The sequence below is a fragment of the Helicoverpa zea genome, chromosome 24 (genome assembly GCF_022581195.2).
Source record: "Helicoverpa zea isolate HzStark_Cry1AcR chromosome 24, ilHelZeax1.1, whole genome shotgun sequence".
Taxonomy (NCBI): domain Eukaryota; kingdom Metazoa; phylum Arthropoda; class Insecta; order Lepidoptera; family Noctuidae; genus Helicoverpa; species Helicoverpa zea.
The window spans coordinates 4,606,374-4,630,492 of NC_061475.1; the positions used below are offsets into that span (position 1 = coordinate 4,606,374).

Here is a 24,119-nt window from a genome sequence, read left to right on the forward strand (position 1 = left end):
TCCTGTCTCACGATATATCACCGAATACTAGTGGTTTTGACACGGGACCGCGTGACTTTTAGGTGCAAACAATGTTTTACTGCGGACCAGTTATCATTTGCATTTGATTTAGGTGGACTTTTTCAAAGGCTTTGGTCAGTACGGTCAATGTATATCGAAGTATTGCGGTCTTTCTTATTGTAGCCATTTAAAATGGTGTAAACTTGACTGAATTATTTTCTTTTATAAAATATATAGGTAGTGTGTTGAGCTCGTGACCAAAATCACCCGTAACTATATGTACCTATCTATGGTTTCATTATGCCCGTAATTAATACAAAAAAAAATTAGGATACAGAAAGAATTTTTGTAATCCGAAAAAATACAGATAATCCTCGTTTATTGAATCCTTTTTAATGAAGTTTCTTTCTCCTCAAAGCCCTGATCCAAAATAAGCTACGTAAACTCTCAATTATCGAAAAAATACTTATTAAATTATAACACAGATTTGATTTTATAGACGAAGCCAATTTTCCTTCACAAAAAATTATTATTAGTCTTTGTAATTAGTCGGTGTTTGGCAAGGTAAAATTGAAATTCTTTTTGCTTCATTAAGGGAATTCTAATTAGGCAGTTTGTGTTTTCATTTTGTTTTGAAAACTAATATAGATGTTTGTATAAAGTTTGTATTATCTTAAGTTTATAAACGATGTTAAGCCTTACTTGTTAATATTCAGTTTTTTGCTACTCTAATCAATTAAGTACTTATCAGATCTTGTTTTTTGATCTGAACATAGGAATAATTAATTATTACCTATAACATTCCTACAACTTAGCTCAAACTTTGCAAGTAAAATAGTTTAATCCATCCATCTTTAGATGCTATCCCATCTTATGCCATCTTATCTTTAGACCAAAGAGAACAAAAAGAAACGTAAGAACACGCATATTCCACTCAGAACTACTTTAACACGTAAAAAGAAATCACCAATACATACGATATCACTTTGCAATAGCCAATAGCGTACAGACAATACCATTGATGGCCAATCAGCAGTCAACAGATCCAAATCCGTTAGGCCTCGGCCTCGAATTTTGCGGGCAGCGGGGCGGCAGCGGCGGCGGCGCGGGCGGCCACCGAGTGCACCGCTCGTTGCCCGCTCCCGCGCCGCTGTATTCGAGGGCCGGTCCATTTGATTATACGCGTAAGGCCTCTGCCTCGAATTTTGCGGGCAGCGGGGCGGCAGCGGCGGCGGCGCGGGAGCGGGGCGGGCAACGGATACGTGTTCTCGAAACTAGCGGGCAGATCGCGCGGCACTATAGCAGTGTAGTGTTGTGTTCTGTTGTGTTTGCTGTTCCATATGGGTGTCCTCTCAAAGATGGCCGAAATAATTAGCTCTTGCACGTCCGAACACATTTTGATACGTCACAAAAAAAATGTATAACACTATGCCTACAATGCAGATGCCCAACGCGGGCGGTCACCGCTTGACTGGAGCGCACCGCTCGTTGCCCGCCGCCGCGCCGCTCCCGCGCCGCTGTATTCGAGGGCCGGTCCATATGAATATACGCGTAAGATCCTGCCGCTCCCACGCCGCCGCCGCTGCCGCCCCGCTGCCCGCAAAATTCGAGGCAGAGGCCTAAGATCCTGCCGCTCCCGCGCCGCCGCCCGCAAAATTCGAGGCCGAGGCCTTACGGAGCTATTTACGGAATGACCCAAGTTCCGGAGTTCCGATCTGATCGCTTTATCGAAGTCACACTGTCTTGATGTTATTTTGTTTTTTTCTCGTGACTGTTTGCAAGATAATAGAGTTGTATGTGTTGTGATTGTCTCTAACTTCTTAGAAAACGATCTTGGGTAGTTCAATAACATTTCAGTATAGTTAGTAAATCTGGGATTAGCCGACCATTATCCACCTAACAGCTTTCTTTGAAGATAAGGCAGTCGATTCCCAGTTTAGTTATAGTTCTGCGTGATCCTTTAGGGCCGAAGCCTCTCGGGGCTGCGGGATTGTTCGAAAGAGTTAGAGGGTGGCCCTGGTACTCAATACTTTACATTAATTAAAGCCATAAATGAAAATGAAGGGGATACCTTTGGGAGAACCTAAGGTGGTTTTTACTCAATAGAAATGTGAAATACCTTCAGCTGATTCCTTAGCACACCACAATCAATTGGGAGAGGTCAACTGATGCTGTCCTACATCAAAAAATATAAAACAATAACCAAGCAAAGTCAAAATAACTTGCTAATATATGGCTAACTATAACCAATTTTCTGAAGCCTTTATTTTTCTCGAAATTTCTGTCAATCACTTATTTCTGAACCAATGAACAGAAAGTCTCAGTCTTACCTGTAGGGCATCTCAAACATATTTATTCTGAAGTACAAATCCCAGTATTTGTCAATGGATCGAAAGAGCTAGAAAAACAATTGGATGGATAAGCCGCGACATTTTACAGACGACACGTACAATCATTTTTTATCTAAAAGTAATCCTAGACGAGTAGCAAATCAATTTAGGATAAACTTTGAAGATACAAATAGATTAGACTTTATTGAATTTAGTTTCTTTTTTTTAAATAAAAAAAATGGAGACAGAATTTTGGTAGCAACTATTGCTTCGAGAAAATATTTGCAAATTGTAAAAATGTGACAAAAGCATAACCACTATTTACTAATAAGATACTTTTCTAATAAGAACCATGAACAGGTTTTATCATTGGCATGGCCGTGATTTGGTCATCAAGCTACGCTAAACTCGTATAAAATAGCCAACATTATATTAATAAAAATTGTAATCGCTAGACGGATATAAGTGAGAAATCAATCACAAAATCCCAAATCACTAACCCCCTTTAAAACTAAAAAGTTAAGCCAAGATTACACCATTACCGAGCTAATCTCCAAGAACGGAGCAAGTCCACCGTTCCCCAGCTAACTCAGCAGGATAATATACCCTGATCTGTTTACCTCCAGTCTACAGGGAAATGGTGTGCTTCGTAAACTCAGGAGCCAGGTCCTAGCTTGTCCACTGGCTACATTGAATTTAGTGTTTGTTACGCCAAAGTTTATGCGGTTCACGGGAATTAGAGGTTCGCAGAGTTTTGGTTTCTGTTCTGTGTTGAAAATATTTGGTTAGCTATGGACAGTTAGTTGTTGCTTTATTTATGAAAAACATACCTGTTGCTATTAATTTCAAATATTGAACGTTTGAAATGAATAGCAATGATCTGAAAAAAGCTTCTTCATTAGAACGACAATTTTTACTAATATTTTAAACTTGGACACCAATTTAAATTAGCTCGTCAATAGTCTAGAGCCTAAGAAAGGACATAGGTTTCTTTTTACACAATTGAGGAAAGAAGTCCTCCTGGGACGCGGGTCAAACCGCGAGCAACAGTTAGTATAAACTTTTGTGAGATCCTAATTAAAGCTGATCAAAATGCCCTCAGGAAATCTAATAAAACTGAGATACCCAATAAAAAATAGCCAGCATTTAGCTGAATAATAGGATGAATTGTATTTTATCGCGATCTTTTATATCTCTTGTTCCGAAGCTTGCAGTTTCATTCTCCAAGGAAGCCCAAACGGTATTCCGAGATTGGAACTACATATTCGCGTCCACATTTCATAACACCCATACGAGTTTTGGGATGCCAAATCCTGCGGTCAGCGTGTTGATTAAATTCCATATCTAAAATGTAGAATATTCTAGATTGTTCTGTCTACAGATACTGTTATTTGGATGCTGGTTTGGTTTGATATTTTGGATGTGTTTCAAACTATGAAATTGTTGTACGACAATGTTGTAACATATTTATTTTATGTGTGGCTGCTATGTTGTAGAAAAATGTCATAACTTTACAAAAGTTAAGTTTTTAAGTACAAACTGAATACAGCTGCTTATGGTATGTTTTTTGATTATTTTTCTTATTCAAATGACTCACAATAGAAGCAATTAAAATTATAAATGCAAACAGGGTAAAAAAATACAAGAGAATTATAAGTACCACTGTGCTAGGAAACACACTAACACACAAAAGTATATAGTCAAAAAACACAAATAAACCTTCACAGAAAAACCTAAATCCGATGAAAGTAACACCAAATCCTCTTTGCCACGCAGTAATTCCTCAGATTAAGCTAACTCCTCATTGGTTCTAGCTAATCCCTAACTAGGGCCTGCATCTACCGTCAAAATCCTAAGCTCCCACGTTGTTAGTGCACAGTGGTACACCGCGTATGATGGCTAGGTGAAGGATTACCGCCGTCCAAATTGGGGCCAATAACCATTGGGCCAGCCATTGTCAAATCTCTGGATGAAAGCTTTCGAGTTTGGATTGAGAGATCAAAAGATTTAGCTCCTTAAAACGTGGTGTTCGGGCTTTTTGCTGTAATTGGATTAGTGGATTTTGGCACGGTTTTTTTGTGGTTTATTTTAATAAGACAGTTTATGATGCGGAAGTTTTTATTTTGGGCTATTTAACGGAAAACTTAAAGGTCATATGGTCAACCACTTAATGTAACCTTTCAATGAGAAATATGGACATTTCTGAAAAGTTGAAGCTAAGTCGTTGTCTGTCTCTTAATCTTAAAGAGAACAAAGTTACTTCAATTTGACCACTTTAATAGTCCTTGCTGTAATTCTATACAACCATGTCCAAAACATTCCACAAACATCTAGCAACTTCGCCTTAAGCAGTTAAGAACTATTCCCAGTCCAACTTCCCCTTAAGCCCTATGCGTTACAATTGCGTGCAGTTTACTAAGTGGATAATTGGGCTCTCACAGCCACTGAACGCAGGGAGGGCCGCCTAGCCGCTAGTGCAACCAGTAACGTGGGATACCAGCGGAATATTACGTGAGTAACTAGCCTTATATTAGCAATGGTCCTTTTTAAATCGAAGGACCAATTTTTTTTGACACCGTGTGTAATTTTTTCGTCGCTGTGAAATTCGTTCCTTTTTTATTTCAAATATTTTTTTATAATTTTTAGGTGCGGTCAAAATGTTTAGTTTAGGTAATATTTATTTCTTCTTCAATTTAAGAGCCCAGCTCTTGTCGGTGCAGCTCCTTCCATTTACGCCTATCTAGCGCCAACTCCTGAACTTCCTTATACGTCACAACATTCACCTTCTCTTTAATTTGTTTCATGTAGCTGTACCTTGGACGACCCCTTCCCCTCTTCCCTTCGACTTTCCCTTCCACGATGTTTTTTATAAAATCGTCGTGACGTATAAGGTGTCCTATCATTTTTCCTCTCCTGTTCTCTATGCTATGCAATAGTTGTCTTCTACTCCCTAATCTACTTAATACTTCTTCATTGCTAATTCTTTCCGTCCAACTAATTCTCTCCATCCTCCTCCAGCACCACATCTCAAAAGCCTCCAGTCTGCTTATATCCTGCTTAGTCAGTGTCCAAGTTTCACAACCGTACAACGCAATGCTCCAGATGTATGTCCTTATGAAATTCTTGCGAATGTTTCTATGTATATTAGATTTAAATAAATATTTTTTGTTGTAAAAGGCTTGTTTGGCCATTGCTATTCGGCATCTGATATCAGCGGAACACCGAGAGTCAGATGTTATGTTGCTTCCTAAGTATTTAAAGCTTTGAACTTGGTCTATTTGTGTGTTATTAATTTTGATGGTCTTATAAATTGGTGTCACTTTTGCTGTTATTAAAGTTTTTGTTTTGTTGACGTTAATTTTTAATTGAAATTCGGTGAAAACTCTGTCCATATGGTTAAGTAAAGTCTCTAGCTGTATGTGATCTTCGGCTACCGCTGCTATATCGTCCGCAAATCGTATGAATAGAACCCTCTGCCCATTGAATTTAACCCCTCCAAAAGGTTGTTCTGTAATTTTTTTTATTGCCTGCTCTATGAAAATATTAAATAGTATCGGGGATAGGGTACAACCTTGTCGAACTCCCTGTTTTATTTTGGCTTTAGCCTTCTCTTCCCCTATTTCAATAAGTGTTTCCTGATTGTTATATATTTCATATATTACTCGTCTGTCTCTAAAATCAATTCCTATATTTTTTAGGGTCATCATAATTTTTTTCCAATTAACTTTATCAAAGGCTTTTTCTAAATCTATAAATGCTAAATATGTATTAAGTCCCAAATCTAGTCTGCGGTCTATTAACATTCTCAATGCTAATATTGCTTCTCTAGTGCCTCTGTTTTTCCTGAAACCATACTGATCTGGTCCTATCAAATGGTCTATTTTGTTGTAAATTCTATTATGGATTATTTTCAAAAGTATTTTAGATGCATGTGTTATAAGACTAAGGGTTCTGTGTTCTTCACATTTTTGCGTATTTGGTTTTTTGGGAAGAGTAATCAATCTACTTTGGCAGTAATCGGTAGGTAGTTTTCCAGTTCGGTATATATGCACAGATATTTCAAATAGTTCACTTAATGCAAGCTCATTAGAATTCTTAATCAGTTCTATAGGAATTTCGTCTACACCGGGGGCTTTATTATTTTGAAGTGAGTTTAATGCTGCATCAAACTCGCTCCTCATGATTTCAGGGCCGAGACTGTCAGGATCTATTTCATTTTCAGGTTCTATATCATCCGGACACAATCCTTCGCCTTCGTACAGTTGTTCAATATATCTCTTCCACCGCTGTGAAATATCTTTATTGTCAAAAATTAGGTGACCACTTTCGTTTTGGATTACTGTGCTATGCTTCTTTCTGTTTCTACTAAGTTCCTTAATGATTCTATAAGCCTTGTCCGATTGTCCTTTTTTAATGTGGTACTCGATATCCTTACAACGTTTCTCCATTTCTAACTGTCTGCGCTCTCTACATTTTAAAGTTATTTTGTTTGTTAATTTTTTATACATATTAAAACTGTGGCTATCGTTTTTATTTCTATAAATTCTTCTTTCTACCATTAAATCTACTATATCTTGGCTAAGCCATGGTTTTCTAGGAACAATTTTCTCTTTCCCTAAATATTCTTCTGCGCTAGTTTTTATTGCACTTTTTAAATTGTTCCATCTTATCTCTACATTATTTTTATAAGACTCGAAGTCTTCACTATTCCTTAAATCAACTAATTTATCTCCTAGACTATTACTAAATTGCACGTGATATTTATTAGGTTTTATTTTTACTTTATTGAGATCAATTCTTTTTGGTTTATGTTTCCTTGACTTTGTCTTAGGTTCTAATTTAATGCTACTGACTAGTAAATTGTGGTCGGTATTGAGATCAGCTCCCGGAAAGGTCTTGCAAGTGGTAGCGTTTTGGATGAATTTGTTCTTCATAATGATATAATCTAACTGGTAACGTCCAATGTCACCTGGCATCTTCCATGTGTAAAGCCTACGTTTTGGCTGCTTAAATTTTGTGTTTAGTATAGTGAGGTCGTGTTCTTTACAAAACTGTACCAGCTTTTCGCCTCTTTGATTTCGATTTCCCAAACCATATCTTCCCACCACTCCTTCTTCAGCCCCTTCTCCGACAACAGCATTAAAATCCCCCATTAAAATTAAGTTATCGTTGCTTTTCACTGTATCTATTACCGAGTCTATTTGCTCATAAACATCATCTATTTCTGAATCAGTATAGCTTCCCGTAGGCATATACACTTGTATTATAACTACATTAAAGGATTTTGTGTTTAATTTTATTGCAGTAAGTCTATCACTTAGATGTATTGTGTTTTCTACAAGACTGCCCCATTCCCTATTCAAAATGATAGCCGTGCCATTTCGACCCTTCTTGTCACCCGTATAAATTACTCTGTAGTTACCACTCCAATAATCACCGCTTCCTTCCCAACGTACCTCACTGATTCCCAATATATCTACATTTAACCTCTCCATTTCAAATTTTAATTCTTCTAACTTCCCTTCAATTAGCATTGTGCGTACGTTCCATGTGCCCACCCTGCAAGGATTTCGCATGATGACGACCGAGGCAGCCCTGCTCCTGCCCCTGCCGGACTCGAACCGCCGCGGCATGTTACATCGCGGAAGCCCGTTGTCAAGACAACTATTTCCATTATAACCTCTATTCATTGCTGCATTTTTTATGAGGAAGATAGTGCGGTAGTTTCCTCCTTGCTTTCCGCACCGCAGTTTCACGTCCGCTTATGCCATTCTAGCGACGCACGTGAATATCTGGAGTGTAGCCGTTCCGAAGATCAATTTCTCCGCCTTCACCCAGTATTAACAAAGCTGCTGCCCTTTGCTAAGATCCAAGTTGTAAGTCCTTGTGACCTCGCCTCTTCCGCCTTTAATGCCGTACCGATGGTCTCCATCTCCGCCGTTAAAGCCATTGAGGTCTTCACCCGTAACCCTGGGCAAGGGATCCGCGTTATACCTCGCAGAGCTAGGTCCCTATCCGAACTTAGCCACCTTCTTGTCCTGGCCTACTAGAACAAGCGGTGCCCACCCCCGCGACGTGGACGCGCCGGAGAGGATTTACCTTGGTGGATCTTATGGAAGTTGTCCCTAAGTTCCCCAAGGCTGGGTTAATGGTCTCGTTTGATTCCGCGACCAAGGCAATATTTATTTAAACAGAAAAAATATATAAAAAAAATTGAAATAAACCTAACTCGTATCAATAACAAAACGAAACAAAATTTTGACAGATCTAACTTTTAACACAAAATCCGTGAACATTCCCAAAAAAACATACGTCAAAACAATTTCCGAAGCTTTATTAAATTCACAAATCAATTTTGATAACAATGTAAAACTGCCATTGATTACCGAATCGGATTCTCAATTAATTTTTCATTATGAAACTCACTTACCAAATAAAATTAACTCGTAATATAGGGTATAAACTCGTAATATTCAATTAATTTTTCAGTACCAATGGGAATGATGTATTTGTTGAAATTAACGTGAAATATGTACTGGATTTGTAATAAATTAGCATTATGCTGTGTCAATGTATGGACTCTGATGTACCACGGATTGGTCAATAAACAAAAGCTGTATATTACATTGTCGTATTTATTGAAAAGTAACCTATTTTGCATTATTTGTACACTATAATTAAATGTATATGACGAATAAACTCATTCTCATCTACCAATCGTTTTAAACCATTACAAGTATGAGATAAAGTAAAAAATATAATATGGAAGCTGAAAGTTCATGGCATACCGTTACCTACTTATCGGCCATAGGTACCTAATTATCATTTAGTTTTACAATTCTCGATATACGAAAAGAGAACATAGTTACACGTGTAATTCAGCAATAAGAAATACAAAAATCATGTGACAAAAAGAAACCATTTCTCTCAGTCCTAACATTTTCAGGTCAAATAACGACTCAAAACTATAATTCCACAAGCATTTTGAACGTAAATTCAACACAAAAGCTCAAACCGACGATACAACTACAACTCTCACATTATTCCACATCTGTATTCATACAAAAACATTTACAAAATTGTAGCGTATAAAAACAAAAGTACAAAAACGCTTTGATGTCACACAAACAATGTTAATATTTCCTGTAAAGTATAGTCGCGTACTAAACTTGGGACATTTGCTGTTTTATTTGATCATTGCTCTGTACCCCTAGTGCATTACTGCAGTCCGTTTCCATTGCACACGACTGTACTTAAATTTTTGATAGCCTAATTGAAAAGTGCTGATGATGTAGATCATAATTTTTGATCGTTTATGTAAGCATAATCCAAGAAAAATTGAAGTAGTAGTTTATCGAGCACTAGCCTTTTTCCTGCGGTTTCACTCGAGTCTCGTGGAAACTAATGGCCATACCGGAATAAACTATAGTCTATGTTACTCGGAAAGAGAGCTTCTCACAACTCTCTCAACAGTGAAAACATATTTCAAATTAATTCAGTAGTTTTGGAGCCCTTTAGGGTACAAATTAACAAAAAAAATGTGCCCTCTTTATTAAATTAGCATAAAGGCCAGCTTATTGCAATCTATCCAGTTTAGGCCTCATGTTTCTTTAAAAATCAATTGTACTCGCACAGTTGGTTTAATCTAAATATATTTCTTCAAGCTGAAGCCTAAAAATTGCAATAAAGACACTAGTCAATTCTGAGCAACAATTTCCAGAAACTACCAACCTACCCAGATAATGGTTTTTGTTAGACAGCTGTCAATGAAATTCGAATTCGGGATCTACGTGGACCCCACTAGAGGGCCTAAATATGTAAATAGAGGTTCACTCTCCAACCTGCAATTTCTAGGCTTGCAACTCAATTAGCATGGGCGACGAATTAGCCAATTACGTTCGAACCTAGTGATAGAATATAAATAGGGGCGAAGTTTTGCTTTTGAGGGATATCTTTGAGGGTTTTTTGTTGAAAAAAATTGACAATGGATTGAAAGAAGTGTCCGTTACCATAGTCAAATCGGAGATGGGTGAAAGTTATACCTTTTTACATAATGGTGAAATTAATACTTAAATGGAAGAATGAAAAGTAGTCATAATCATCCTGCGAGCCTTTTTCCCAACTATGTTGGGGTCGGCTTCCAATGAAATTTAGTCAATTTTAAAATTCTAACAGGCGTACTTTTTTAACCTTCTATTTCGAAACCAGTCAAATTCAATTGAAAGAAAATGACATTAGTAGGATATTTATATCAAATTATTATTCTGTCAAGAACAGCTCAGAACTGTAGCATAAAAAAATAAAGGAGAATTTTACCTAATTCGGAAACCTAATGTTTCTATACCTACTTCACCACATAGTTTTGTACAACGAGTCTAAAAACTGTCATTCTATCACTTTCATCTCACACCAAAACAAAAGACAACTACCCCAACAGTCCCAAACTCACACAATCAATCATTAACACGAAACTATCCCATCACCGAAGGTCGTAACCGCCATACTCCCCAAAACAAGCCGTGACCACAGAATAAAGATCTACAGTTGTGAAAATACCTACTAACGTTTTTTCACTCACACACGCATATGAGATTTTATCGGCGCTATCAGTGCTGTCAGTACTGAGTGTCGTGCACATGCATCGAGCACATGTGTGTGTGAGTGACATTGTTACAATCGTAAGTACGTAGCTTCAGGGCTGCAGGATTGTTCGAAAGAGTTACCGCGGCCCTGGTACAAAAAGTTGCCTGGTGTAAACAAATAAATAAAAAATAAAAAAGGCCTACGACGGAACACGACAGTTTTTAGTCAGTAAGAGTCTGACACTCCCTCACCGCTAACCCACAGCGGGAGAAATCATTTGATGATTTTTGACGTCGTTAAAAAAAAAGTACGTAGCTTCAGAACTGATTTCAAGAGAAGATATTTAAACTACGCCGTGACGTTTAATCAATGGGCCCGCGCACTACGCTTAGCACATATTAATTAGCTAGACTGATACCTGAGAGCACGGTTAATTCAAACGTGCCACGCTGTTTAACGTCGGATGAGAGCCGTGATTCCGAGTTCTCGATTCTCGGTGTTTATGTTGAGTATCGATTACAGTTCAAGGAAGCTGGTGACTTGACTTCTTTCTTTATTCTTTTGTTTCTGTTGTTAGTGTCGGGATTTTGAATTTCGAACGTCAAATGTGAACGTGTTATCTCCTAGTGCATTTCTTATGTTTTTTGAGTTTTCTGCTAAACATGACTTTCATTTTCAAACTTTATAAATAGATAATATAATAAATAGTTTGTTCAAAAATAAGTCATTTGGTAACATAAGTAGGTATGTACCTACCCATCATTAATTTAAATAAAATATATTGTACAAACCGACTCTTCGGAAATATCCTAGGTGGTGCTAAGACCACCACCTAAGACCACCTAGATGGTCCATAATCAAGTAGTTTTATAGTCCTTTGATCATATAAGGGTCACAACTATACTACACTGTACCTTATATTACCTATTAAAATTAATCCTGCCTTTTCAGTCATGTATGCAAAAGGACCTCCCTAAGATTTTCAATCTCACTTCGAAATACAGTCCAAACCAAAGTTTTTCACCAAAAAAATCCCATTTAAAAGTGTCCACAACTACTCTCTTTCATAAGGAATAACTACGTAAACTTTTCAGTTCGCTGCTTCGGCCAAAATATCCAAAAACAAATGCCTGCGGTGTTCCGTTCTATAACTTGTTCTCATCCGGACTGCAGTTAGGTGCATCGCGTACTAACGACTGTTTTGCAACTAAAATGTATACCAAAGTTGTGTGCTGTCAAAGAGAGGTGCAAAGACACGGATAGGACAGGAGGGTGTGTAAATGGACTTAGTGTTATTGTCTTTTAGTACTTACTATCTATATCTATATGTAAAATAAACTCGTGTTAGTTACACTACTTATAACTGAAGAATAGCTGAACTATTTAAGCTGAAAATTAGAAGGCAGGAGGTAGCTTAGACCCAGGAAAATGACATGGAACGCAGGTGAAACCGCGAGTGGAAGCCAGTGTGTTATAAAATTTAAACAGAGGATTGAAAACTTGTAGTATAACTGGGAAATATATGGAGAAATTCGGGTTAGTGTGTAGCAAAGGGTGTGCAAGGCTTTTGGGACTTAGAAATTTTTCATAAAAAAAATAAATTTCTGAAAATGCCTAGTTTTTCATTTCCATCGTATAGAATAACTGAAAATAAGACGGAAACCATCGAAATAAAGTATTTGAATTTTAATATATTTTTAGAAAATTATAATATTAGTAATTTACAATTGAAATCTGAGGAAAAACCGGTTACACATGAACACAATAAAATAACATCAGTAAAGGAAGCTTAAGCTCTAGTTAACATGAGATATCAACTTACTGCTATAATGAAGGATTAACTGGAGTTAAATTCTGAGTACTTAAGTCGCTTCTAATTAGCTAAAGCACAGCTATGCTATGCACTTTCAATTTAAAGCTATGTCGGGAACATGATCTGAGTGCACGTTAAATTTTAATATTACCTAAGAGATTCCTTTTAGATCTGTTTGAGACATTAGAAAATGATCAGTTCTTAGCAGTTATGAGGTCTTACTTTTTATGATGATTATTTCACAGCTAACTGTTTAAGATAGCCCTTTAATCAAATAAGACCATCCCCTATCTATGATGATATTTATGGCCAAATGTCATTTTAACCTACTTCAAAAAAGAAGGTCCTCAGTTTGACATGTACGTACGTATGTACAACGTGAAATGTATGTATTTGGGCGCAATTATCTCACTCTTACACAATTTCGACGAGGTTCTCAGTGTTCTCAGCATAATTCATTTCTCAAACCGGAGGAGGTTAATAGAAGGTTTACCTACTATTATTATTGAAGAAGGTTTTACTATTTTCTAAAAATGTTTTTAATTAACGAAAACAGTAGACAGAAGATGCTGCTTCTCAGAAAAAAATCGAGTATATCAGGAGGATTATTTGCAATAATACCGTATCTAAAATCTAAAATGCACACGCGTCATGACATTCCTGCAAGGCACAAAGAGTTTCCCACCTCACTAGCTCATCGCTTTAATTGAGTTTCAAGTTTTTGATGTTCCGACTACCCGCTTGTTTTACACTGTGATTTTCTGAGCTATTGTGCTGTTTTACACGTACGGAATGAATCGGAACGAGTTGCTGTTTGTTTTAAATTAGTGTGCGGGTTTTCAAGTATTGTTGGTGGCTAGAAGAGAATTAGTTAGCGTGTAGAGTGTGGGTTAGTCCTTTCTTGTTAATTAGTACAATTGAAAACAATTACTACTTCGCTTTGCAGTTTAATAGGTGAAGTTTAGATCGTATTTGGGAAGCACCATAAATTGGTAGATTCCGGTTGTCATTTTAATATATTTTACGAGTAGACGCCAAAATATCTAAAAACAAGGCAGACGATGATTGTACTTTATTAATCATTCAATTCTTAACATGTTAGTATCTTATAGTTGCTTTAATCCAATTAAGAGACTATAGTCAACTGCTCAACAATTCAATTACCTTATCAAACAGAATTACAAACATTACACATGCTTGCACAAAAACAGACCCAAACTAAACGCATATACTTGCTCCTTCATAAAATATGCATTACATTGCATCAAACTGTTGACAGTAGAAACAATGGCGTCTACATTCGCTATCTCATATGTGCTGACTGCAACAGCTTAAGAAAATTTCATTACGCTCGGGATCTGAGCTGAGTCAATTTTATTGTCCTCGGGTGTATTTAGAAATGGCTTCCTTTACGTGGTGGAAATATGTTGTGTTTTGATATGAAATGAAGTGGTTTTGTTATATTATTTTTTTATAAAACTATTTATTAAATAATTTAATTTAGGAACTGAAGAAAAATAATGGAGTTTTGGGTAGGTATGGAACATAGAACTCGTAGGTAAAGATCATTCGTTAAAAACAAGTTTAAGTCTTTGTGAGATAAGTAGGTAAATAATAAAACTAGTAAAATTAGCCATTTTTTTACAAAACTGAAATTACTTCGATGACATTTAATATTAGGAACACACGACACTGAAGACTGTTGTATTTTTTTTGCTGCATAAACACTTTTTAATAAGAAAGCAAACAGTAAGCCCCTCTGAATAAAAAATAATAATAAAACCAGGGCCCTAAGAAAGCGCCACCCCTTCAAAACTAAAGCTAATTGTCTTCATAAACAGTTATTAAATATTTCAGCAACAGTGTATCGTTACAAACTCCAAACGAATCATTATTATGAGAACAAAGGTTAAAAAATCATTGGTTAAAAAATATTTGAGAAGAAACTATTAACTAAGTACCTTAATTTGGTGTTTTTAAAAAGATTGGGTAATGGTTGAAATTACTTCGATGACATTTAATATATTGGTCACAATATGACAGTCTTCAGTGTCATCATCCTCCGTGCCTTTTTTCCCAAACTATTTTGGGGTCGGCTTCCAGTCTAACCGGATGTAGCTGAATACTAGTGCTTTACAAGGAGCGACTGCCCTGCCTGACCTCCTCAACCCAGTTACCCGGGCAACCCAATACCCCTTGGTTAGACTGGTGTCAGACTTACTGGCTTCTGACTACCCGTAACGACTGCCAAGGATGTTCTATGACAGCCGGGCCCTACAGTTTAACGTGCCATCCGAAACACAGTCATTGGTGTCTAAGATATACTTAGAAAGTACATACAAACTTAGAAAAGTTGGATTGGTACTTGCCTGACCTGGAATCGAACCCGCGCCCTCATACTCGAGAGGTTGGTTCTTTGCCCACTAGGCCACCACGACTTCAGTGTGTTGTATGTTTTTACTGCATGATCAACTTTTCCAAATTCCAAAAAAAACAGCTACTTTCTCTACATCTTCTTCTTCCTCCTGCCCTGTTCCTAATATTAATTAGGGTCGGCGCAATATGTTATCTTCTGCCATTTTCCCCTGTCACTCGTCATACTGACTTCCTATTCATGTCTTCTTTCAGGCAATCCATCCTTCTATTCTTAGCTACTTTATCTATATGAAAATAAATAAAAACCGACGCGACGCCCTTAAAAGCGCCAACCCTTCAAAACTAAAGCTAATTGTCTTCATAAACAGTTATTAAATATTTCAGCGACATCAACAGATGCTTCGAACTAACTCCAACAGTGTATCGTTACAAACTCCAAGAGAATCATTATTATGAAACAATATGTTATAGATAAATTCATTGGTTAAAAAAATATTTAAGTAGAAACTATTAACTACCTTAAATTGGCGTTTTTTTGAAGATAGTGTAATGGATGAAATTACTTGGACAACATATTATTTTACTAGCTTTTGCCCGCGACTTCGTTCGAGTGGAATAGATGGCGCTATATGTCCGGAATAAATTTTATTTTTATATTGTTTTGTAATAAAAACTATCCTATACTGTCTGTACCAAATTTCACACAAATCGGTTCAGCAGTTTAGGCATGGCATGGAATCTACATGTCACTGAAGACTCAGCGTTTGCTTTTTCTATCTACATAAACAACTTTTCTAAATACCTATAATAGGTAAAAAAAAAACATGCAAGTAAGCGCCAACCCTTCAAAACTAAAGCTAATTGTCTTCATAAACAGTTATTAAATATTTCAGCAACATCAACAGATGCTTCGAACTAACTCCAACAGTGTATCGTTACAAACTCCAAGCGAATCATTATTATGAGAACAAACGACAAAATGTAATTTTAGCCATTAATTAAAATGCTTTGTTTTCCACTAGTTTGAGCTCACTGTTTTAGTTTGTAGAAATTTGAACTTTGACTGCAGTTGGACACGAAATTTGTTAATGTTAATGTTTTTAGAGGGATATTAAGCATTTTGGTGGAAAGTTCGGTTAATAGTTCGTAACTAGGGTAGTATATCATTTGTTTTTGACCACGTGTGTGAATGTTCCAAAGACTTATAAAGATTTTTTTTTAACAAAATACTAAAGAAACGAGAGCAAAACACTATAAAACGCGATAATTATAAGAACTTTAATTTAGACCCAATTTCCAGACAGCAAAAACTTCAGTTTCTTACAACAACTGTTTACTATGATTTTTTACGTTCAATTTTCAAAGTAAACACTTAAAAACACTGCAACATGTGTATGTTGTTGGTGTACTTGAGCCTTATTAATTTCTATTATTATCAAGCTACCCCAATTTTTTTGCTCTCAACTGTATTCCCATTCCAGGATGGCCCGTCCAACGCACTTGATACTCCTGTTCGTCATGTTAGGCGTGGTGCACACTTCCCAGGGTCACGCGCGCTCCTTCACCAGGTGCCAGCTGTCCAGAGAACTGTTGCGGTACAACTTTCCTAGGAGCATGATACCCAATTGTGAGTACTAGGCTTTAAGATTTTTTTTTATGTGGTCTATTTTTATGGCTTGAAGTGTGAAGAAGGAACAACGAAAGCGTTAAGAGTGTTGTTGTAATATAGCTTAATAAACTATAATTTTGAATTATGTACCTCCTTTTAGAGACCTATAAATACCTAATTATAAGGTATTTTTAATTTTACATTTGCTGTTAAAATATACTTTTATTTAAATTACTTTCGGGAACAGATGAACAACAGATTAGGTTCTCTTAGAGGCAGCAATATGATAAATGGAAAGGTGGTACTATACGGTAAGCCGGTTTACCTCCAAAATTGAAGTCTTTAAAGAAGAACTTGATGAAAGTACGTCATGAATATCTTTCAGTATACAAGAAGAAATTATCCTGGAACAAATCCGGAAAGTCAAGCTGTTGGTCTCATCCAAAAATACAAATTAGTCCGTGGATCACACACGCTTTGCAAATCCAGGGTACCATTGTAAGGGGGAGTTTTGTCGCGAACTTTTAAACGACAAATTGTGAATTGTGATTGAATACTTGGAATTTTGACGAGAATTTTTTTTCGGAAAAATAATCTGTAAAAGAATATTATAATATATTGGCATAATCGTCACATCTATATATCGTCATAGGACGTCAATTGCTGAATATTTTTTGAGTTACTAGCTTCCACCCCCGATTTTGCCCGCTCGCCTGAAAGTAACATATTTATTCTTAACTTAAAAACTCGTTGGCGGCATAAGACTTCTCATAAAACGGAATATTGGTGCCTAAAGATAAATGTATTACTTACATCTAGTTTCACATCGTGGGAGATTTGTAAGAGACTTTCATTGTTCCCCAAGGCTTGAATATAACAACACAAATACAATATCGACAACTGAATGTTAATCAAGCATAAATCGCTTTACTAAAATCTTCCCTTATCTCCTCTACAAGTATTACAAGCATGTATTACAATACATAACAAGGATATCACGATAGTAAAGGATATTCCGATATCTAGTACTGTCGTTGAGTATCCATGTTCCAGCAGATTCAACTACATAATATTACCCGATATTCCCTGTTAACATTGTTACACAACATAATGCTGGCTGTAATATCTATGTACAAAGTCTGTTTGTAAATATTCGCCTTTTAGTATCACTGAAATAAAAATATATTCATTCGGTCGTATTTTAAAATGCCTTATAAAGAATTGTTTTAATTTAAAGAGAAGAGAGTGACTTTCAGACATATTTCAGTCAAATCCATTAATAAACCGAGAATGATATGTACATATTTACATGACGTAAAAATAAACTTATTTATACATATATAGAGGAGATCCTGGACGATATTTTTCCATAAGACCCATTCTTTGGGACCGCTCAACTAGCTTGACATTGTTATAGGCCTTTTTGAATAAAAAAAATACTCTCTGACTTTGATCTACTCAAAATATGGGTGTGTACAGTGAAACGTTAAGTTTCGGCAGTCTTATTTAAAAAAAGAACTCCAGCATAAAACAAAACCGTCCAGTTGTTTATTCAAATTAAATTCGTTGACTTCGAAATTCTTAATTCAGATAATAACATTAAGTCGGGCCACACTAAATGAATCGAGTCTGACCTTATTAAGCGTTCACGCGAAACTTTCGCCGGAGAGATCTTCTATTTGCATAAAAAGAAGCCATTCGAATGACAAAACATCCACAAAGCCCCCGTTTCATTTAAGTTCAAAATTGTTTGAGACATTTTAATTGATGCCGGGGGGCTGGTATCGTTTAATCCGCATTAATTTGTACACGTACCTCACGAGTCTGATTCGGAGAGAGATTTACAAAATGGTTTATTGATCTAGCGATTGTAAATTCGGCAGCTGAGGATAATGGGGTTGAGTCTTAGACTTTTACAATGTGTAGGTTTTTCAAGGAGAAAGGATGTTTGTAAGGAGCTCTAGCAAATTATATTAGCTATCTCGCGTAATAACATCAGACACCCGTTGATGGCAATAATGGATCTTCAGCCAAAATTCAAAATAGTTTCGCATTTTCTTCCGTAGGGACATTTTTAGAGAGTAACCTTTTAAAACTTTCAAAATGTTAAATATACGCAATTCTTAACAGTTCCAAAGATAACTGCAATCGTCACATAAGTTAACATGGCTCCCAAAATGTGAAGGAACTCGCTAAGACAGATAGGTATCCACCCATTCCCGTACTGATCGTTGACCTGTGTACTTCTTACTTACCCATGAGCTCCTCAGAACTAGATACGTTTGATCGGCTGCAAGGAATCAATCATAAAATTTTAAACGTAAAAGTTTTACTGCAGATTTTTAAGACCCGATTTTAAATTTCGGTTTTAAAGATAAAGAACAAACAAAATTTATTGGACCTTAAACTATTAGATCAGATATGTATACGGTGAACTGATAGGAATCATATGATATTACCTGTCATTGCATTCAGTGCATTGCGATGGCACATCAGTGAACTATGATGATGGTATTTATGAATGCAATTTTTTTTTTCACTCAAAGGAGTGAAAAAGTTTGAAACATTGAAACTTTTATTTTGTTTCCGATATTATACCCTGGATTGACGGATTTGACCTTTTATCGGGGTTCGGGAAGCAATTCCTTTGTTATGGTATGGGATTGAATCAGATGTCTTTAAAATTGCATGTCTGCACCACATCACGGTACAAAACCTGAGCCACAAGAATATTTAGTTCCATTTAACAAAAAAATATTTTGAGAGTGGAATCGATGAAACAAATAAAATCGATTCACAGACCAAAAGCTGCAGCGAAAACATTCATACAAATACGACTATCATTCAGCATGTAGAATTGCAGACCATTCACGAACAAATCTCATACATTTCTTCACGTCTCTTATTAGCTACAGCAGAGAAGCTGTTATTGCATTCCTTATATCTTATATCTCAGCTATTCTTTAGCGTCAGAATCGCTGCCACTCCTCACCTATCCCATAGAAATACATAGAGAGAGTTGCTACCTAATTGCTACCAGCTACTATTGGTTGCTACCAATTGCTACCCTCGTGGTTTTGAAGATAACTATACTAATGAGAAATAAATTAGCACGTTGTCAGTGAGATATAAAACAGAACTTTTAACCTTGCTAGGCTATCTATCACATAGGCTTTTTATTAGTAGTATGACTTGCAAAATTGCGCAAGGCGCAAAAACTCATTTTTTTATATCTTTTTATCAGCGAAATCAATGTGGTCCAAAATTTTATATTTTAAGGTAGCAACCAGGTAGCAACTCTGGGTGAAAAAAATACTCTTGCGCCATCCTGATATCAGAATGGCTGTCACCTTGAGATGATGATTATCTACAAAACCACAAAGCAATTGGTAGCAATTAATGGTAGCTGGAAGCAATTAGGTATCAACTCTCTATAAGTCTTCGAGGGGATTATTGAGGAGTGACAGCGATTCTGACGATCACAGCTATTCCTAAATTGACAAGAGACAAATTCTACTCTTTTGTGCCATAGTAAATACAAGATTCTGTAGGATTGGTAGCAACTTCATTACATCGGACTGTCGTGATCGGAAATAAGTCAAAGCTATGATAACATCGTTTGTGCGGCTCCAATCTTCGAAGGAATTGTATTACTTTTGCTTAGCAGCGATTGATGTAATAAATGGAGTTTGGGAAGCATTTTCTTGTGTGTTTTTGTTGGGTTTCGCTTGCTTTGGTTAATAGTATTGTGACTTGTAAATGATATTACCCCTTTCTTAGAATGTGTATGGCAGAAGATTGTCTACTATGCTACATTTTCTATTTGTAAAGGAAAGCTCAGATATGGGTCTAAATCACCACTGCATGGTCATCGTACGTTTCTTTAGTAGGTAGTTCTAGTGAACAACTTTATCTGGCTTTTCACTGTCTTATAGGGTGCTTTACATAATTCAAAAAACCGGCCAAGTGCGAGTCGGAATTCCAAAAGAAAAAAGGTTCCGTACCATTATTTAGAAAATAAGCAAAAAAATTACGTTTGTTGTATGGGAGCCCCCCAAAATATTTATTTTAGTTTAGTTTTCAGTATTCGTTGTTATAGCGGCAACAGAAGTATTGCTGCATCATCTTTGAAAATTTCAACTCTCTTACTATCACGGTTCATGAGATACAGCCTGTTGACAGACGGACGGATGGGCGGACAGAGGAGCGAAAACAATAGAGTCCGTTTTACCCTTTGTGTACGGAACCCTAAAAAGCCCATTCCATAAATTTCAATAGTTTTACAAAAAGACACGATTCGGTTCAACTAAAATTACCCATCTATGAAATCGAACTATAAAACGCTGGACAATATAATTTTACTTCAAATAAGTTTGAGACATTTTATATCAACTACACTCTGGCTAGCTGAGAGAATACTAAAACCTTCTTCTAGTACAAAAGCATTTCAATTTGAAGTTATGATAATAATCAGCGTTTAGGATTACATTATTATAACGTTTCAGTAGATTTACGTTCACATATAGATATGAGAGACGAACGTAAATGCGCATTGAGGTGAGACGGAGGTCTTACGCGACTGCAAGCCATAAAATTTTATCTTTACCCTTAACGATGCTACCAAAATGATGCCCTATTACTTGGCGAGTAAAGTCTTTATTTGCTTGAACGATTTTAATAGTATTTTTATTACCCAACTATGAATGTGTATGTGCTCTTTGAAGATATTTTTGAGTATATTCTGTTGAGTAATCTTGTTTATCTATGATACCTAGGTACGTCTTTTTTGTAAGTACTTATAGTTTCTTCTTAAAGTGACAACTAAAGTAGTAAATAATGTACCTACTTAACTTGCAATTAATACTAGTGACCACTCATTACTAAGGTATATTTACATCAGGTTTTCAAAATCTAGGCTAACCCTTTGCTAAGTTCGAGACATAATAATATGTGTAGTAAATTCACATAAGTTCATAAAAAATAAAATAAATAGAAATCACAATATAGACTATAAAATTCTTTAATACAATAATGTGAACCATAAGAATTTAGATATTGAATAATTTTATGAGACCTTTAAATTGGTTGAATCATCCAAACTAATCCAAACTAATATTATAAATGCGAAAGTAACTCTGTCTGTCTGTCTGTCTGTCTGTCTTTCTGTCTGTCTGTCTGTCTGTCTGTCTTTTCTTCACGCCTAAACTACTAAACCGATTTGTGTGAAATTTGGTACAGACATAGTTTGAAACTTGAGAAAGGACATAGGATAGTTTTTATTACAAAAAAAAAATAAAATTATTCCGGACATATAGCGCCATCTATTGGTCAAATCAAAAATCTGCTGGTAGTCACTATTCCACGCGAACGAAGTTGCGGGCAAAAGCTAGTAAAAATATATTTTAGTAAAACAGTTTTAGAAAATAATTTACATTATTATATGAACATCTTATGAATAATTCACAAAATATTAATAAATTAAATAGGTACACTCTAAAATTCCTGAATAATATAATAAATGCGAAAGTAGCTCTGCCTTTCTCGTTTTACTATCACATTTTCACGCCAAAACTGTTGAACCGATTTAAATTAATTCTGGTACACGGACAATCTAGAGCCTTGGAATGAATAGAGGCATACTTTTTACCCGGCTTCAGGAAATGGTTCTCCTTGTTCGTAAGTGAAACTGCTGGTAAGCAATAAAAGTGTTTTGCTTAGTTCAAGAATATGCCACCAAATCAATTACCCATATAACTCCCACATAATAAAATTTCCAACCGATAGTTTCCACACTGAGTCCTCAGGGTGTCGTGTTATTAGCTGCAGCTACTGCACGGTTATGGGACACGTGTCGCGTCTCCGCGGGATTGGAGCACTGCTCGATGCATTACACGCTGCCACTACTTGTACCCCCCGCTACTTGCGCCTAGTTGTGGTACATGATTTATTAGGGCTAAATGTAACCAGTAAATTAATTATTTTATTTAAGGACACATGCAAATCCAGGAATTTACTGCTGTTACTGTTACAGCCTTTATCATCCTATCGTGCCTAGCAGTGGCACAGGCCTCCTCTCACACGGAGAAGGATTGAGCGTTTATCACCACGCTTGCTCAATGCGGGTTGGTGATTTCAGCCCGCATTGAGCATTTACTGCTAAAAAGCTATAAACAAATAAAACTAAATAAAGCATCCTTCCCTTTTACGTTTCTTAAAAAAATAATTTTCATATTTCATTTCATTCTCCCGCGTCCCGAAGCAACTACTATACATACTCGTATACACACATACATACATACCTAAATTTAAATCAACTTTCATCAAAATACTCTGCCTCTCTTCACTTTCTTAAAAACTTCATATTTGAAAATTAAAAACAAAGGAAAAGTTCAATTACCTCCTGACAATAACTCTACAGATTTATGACTTAAGACATATTTTTGTTAATGGTATGACCTTGTAGTCACAAGCCTTCATACATTAATTTGCATTTGCAGTCTGCTATATCCCTTACTAGCGTCTTTGAGGTGCACCAGCGTGGAAATGTATCGGCTACGTTTGAGGTAATCATGTGTACTATGTAGATGAAGCTAGCCTGGTATGTTAGCAGATGTTCCTAGATGTCTTAGAGTAGAATTATTGTGGTAGAATATTTATTACTAGATTCAACCTCGAAACAACTGCTTTCGAGTAAAATAAGCCTATAAGCCCAGCTATAAGTAAGCCAAATGTGTAAGCTATGTTACTGTGAAGTTTCATCAAAATCCGTTTTGCAGATTTTGCGGGAGAGAATTGCAAACATGTAAACCACATATTAAAACAGTGATTGTTTGTACCATGAATGCTTCGAAACTACTAAACCGATTAAAAAAAACATCATTCATGGCTTGAAAGGTACATTATCTCCGGGTGAAATAGAGTCTATTTTATCCAGATACGGGAAAAAGTTCCTCCGAGACACAGGTGAAACCGCGAAAAACAGCTACTTTCTAACAACAACTGTTTTGTTTCTAGGGGTGTGCCTGATCGAGCACGCGAGTGGAAGGACCACAGATAAAGTCACAAACCACAACAACTCGTACATAAGCTATGGACTGTTTCAGGTAAGACTTGACTTTGTTATATTTCACAATCAGAGCGTTTTCACACCCGTGGATTTTCCGAGCGACACCACTCGTTTCGTACGGGTGATCTCAATCGGGAAATCCGCCAGTGTCAAAGGGCTGATAAGCTAGGTTCACACCATGTGCACCCATTCAACTAGGTTTTTATGTACACGATTGTATGTCAACCATATATTTACAGTATACAACCATTTATTTACTTATTTTAAACGTAGGTACCTTATTTACCATCAATGTACTGTAACAAATTGACTCAGCCACGAATTAATTGCGAAATGATTAAT

The 24,119-nt window shown here is 36.4% G+C and overlaps 1 protein-coding gene across 1 annotated transcript in view; it reads left to right on the forward strand.

Moving 5' to 3' along the window:
- The first annotated feature begins 4,763 nt into the window (after positions 1–4,763).
- LOC124642356 (lysozyme) overlaps positions 4,764–24,119 on the forward strand; it is a 41,040-nt gene continuing 21,684 nt past the window's right edge. The window contains exons 1-3 of the mRNA XM_047180753.1: positions 4,764–4,841; positions 16,584–16,729; positions 23,726–23,814. Coding sequence (XP_047036709.1) covers positions 16,585–16,729; positions 23,726–23,814 — 234 coding nt within the window. The 5' untranslated portion in view covers positions 4,764–4,841; position 16,584. The remainder of the gene's footprint in view (positions 4,842–16,583; positions 16,730–23,725; positions 23,815–24,119) is intronic.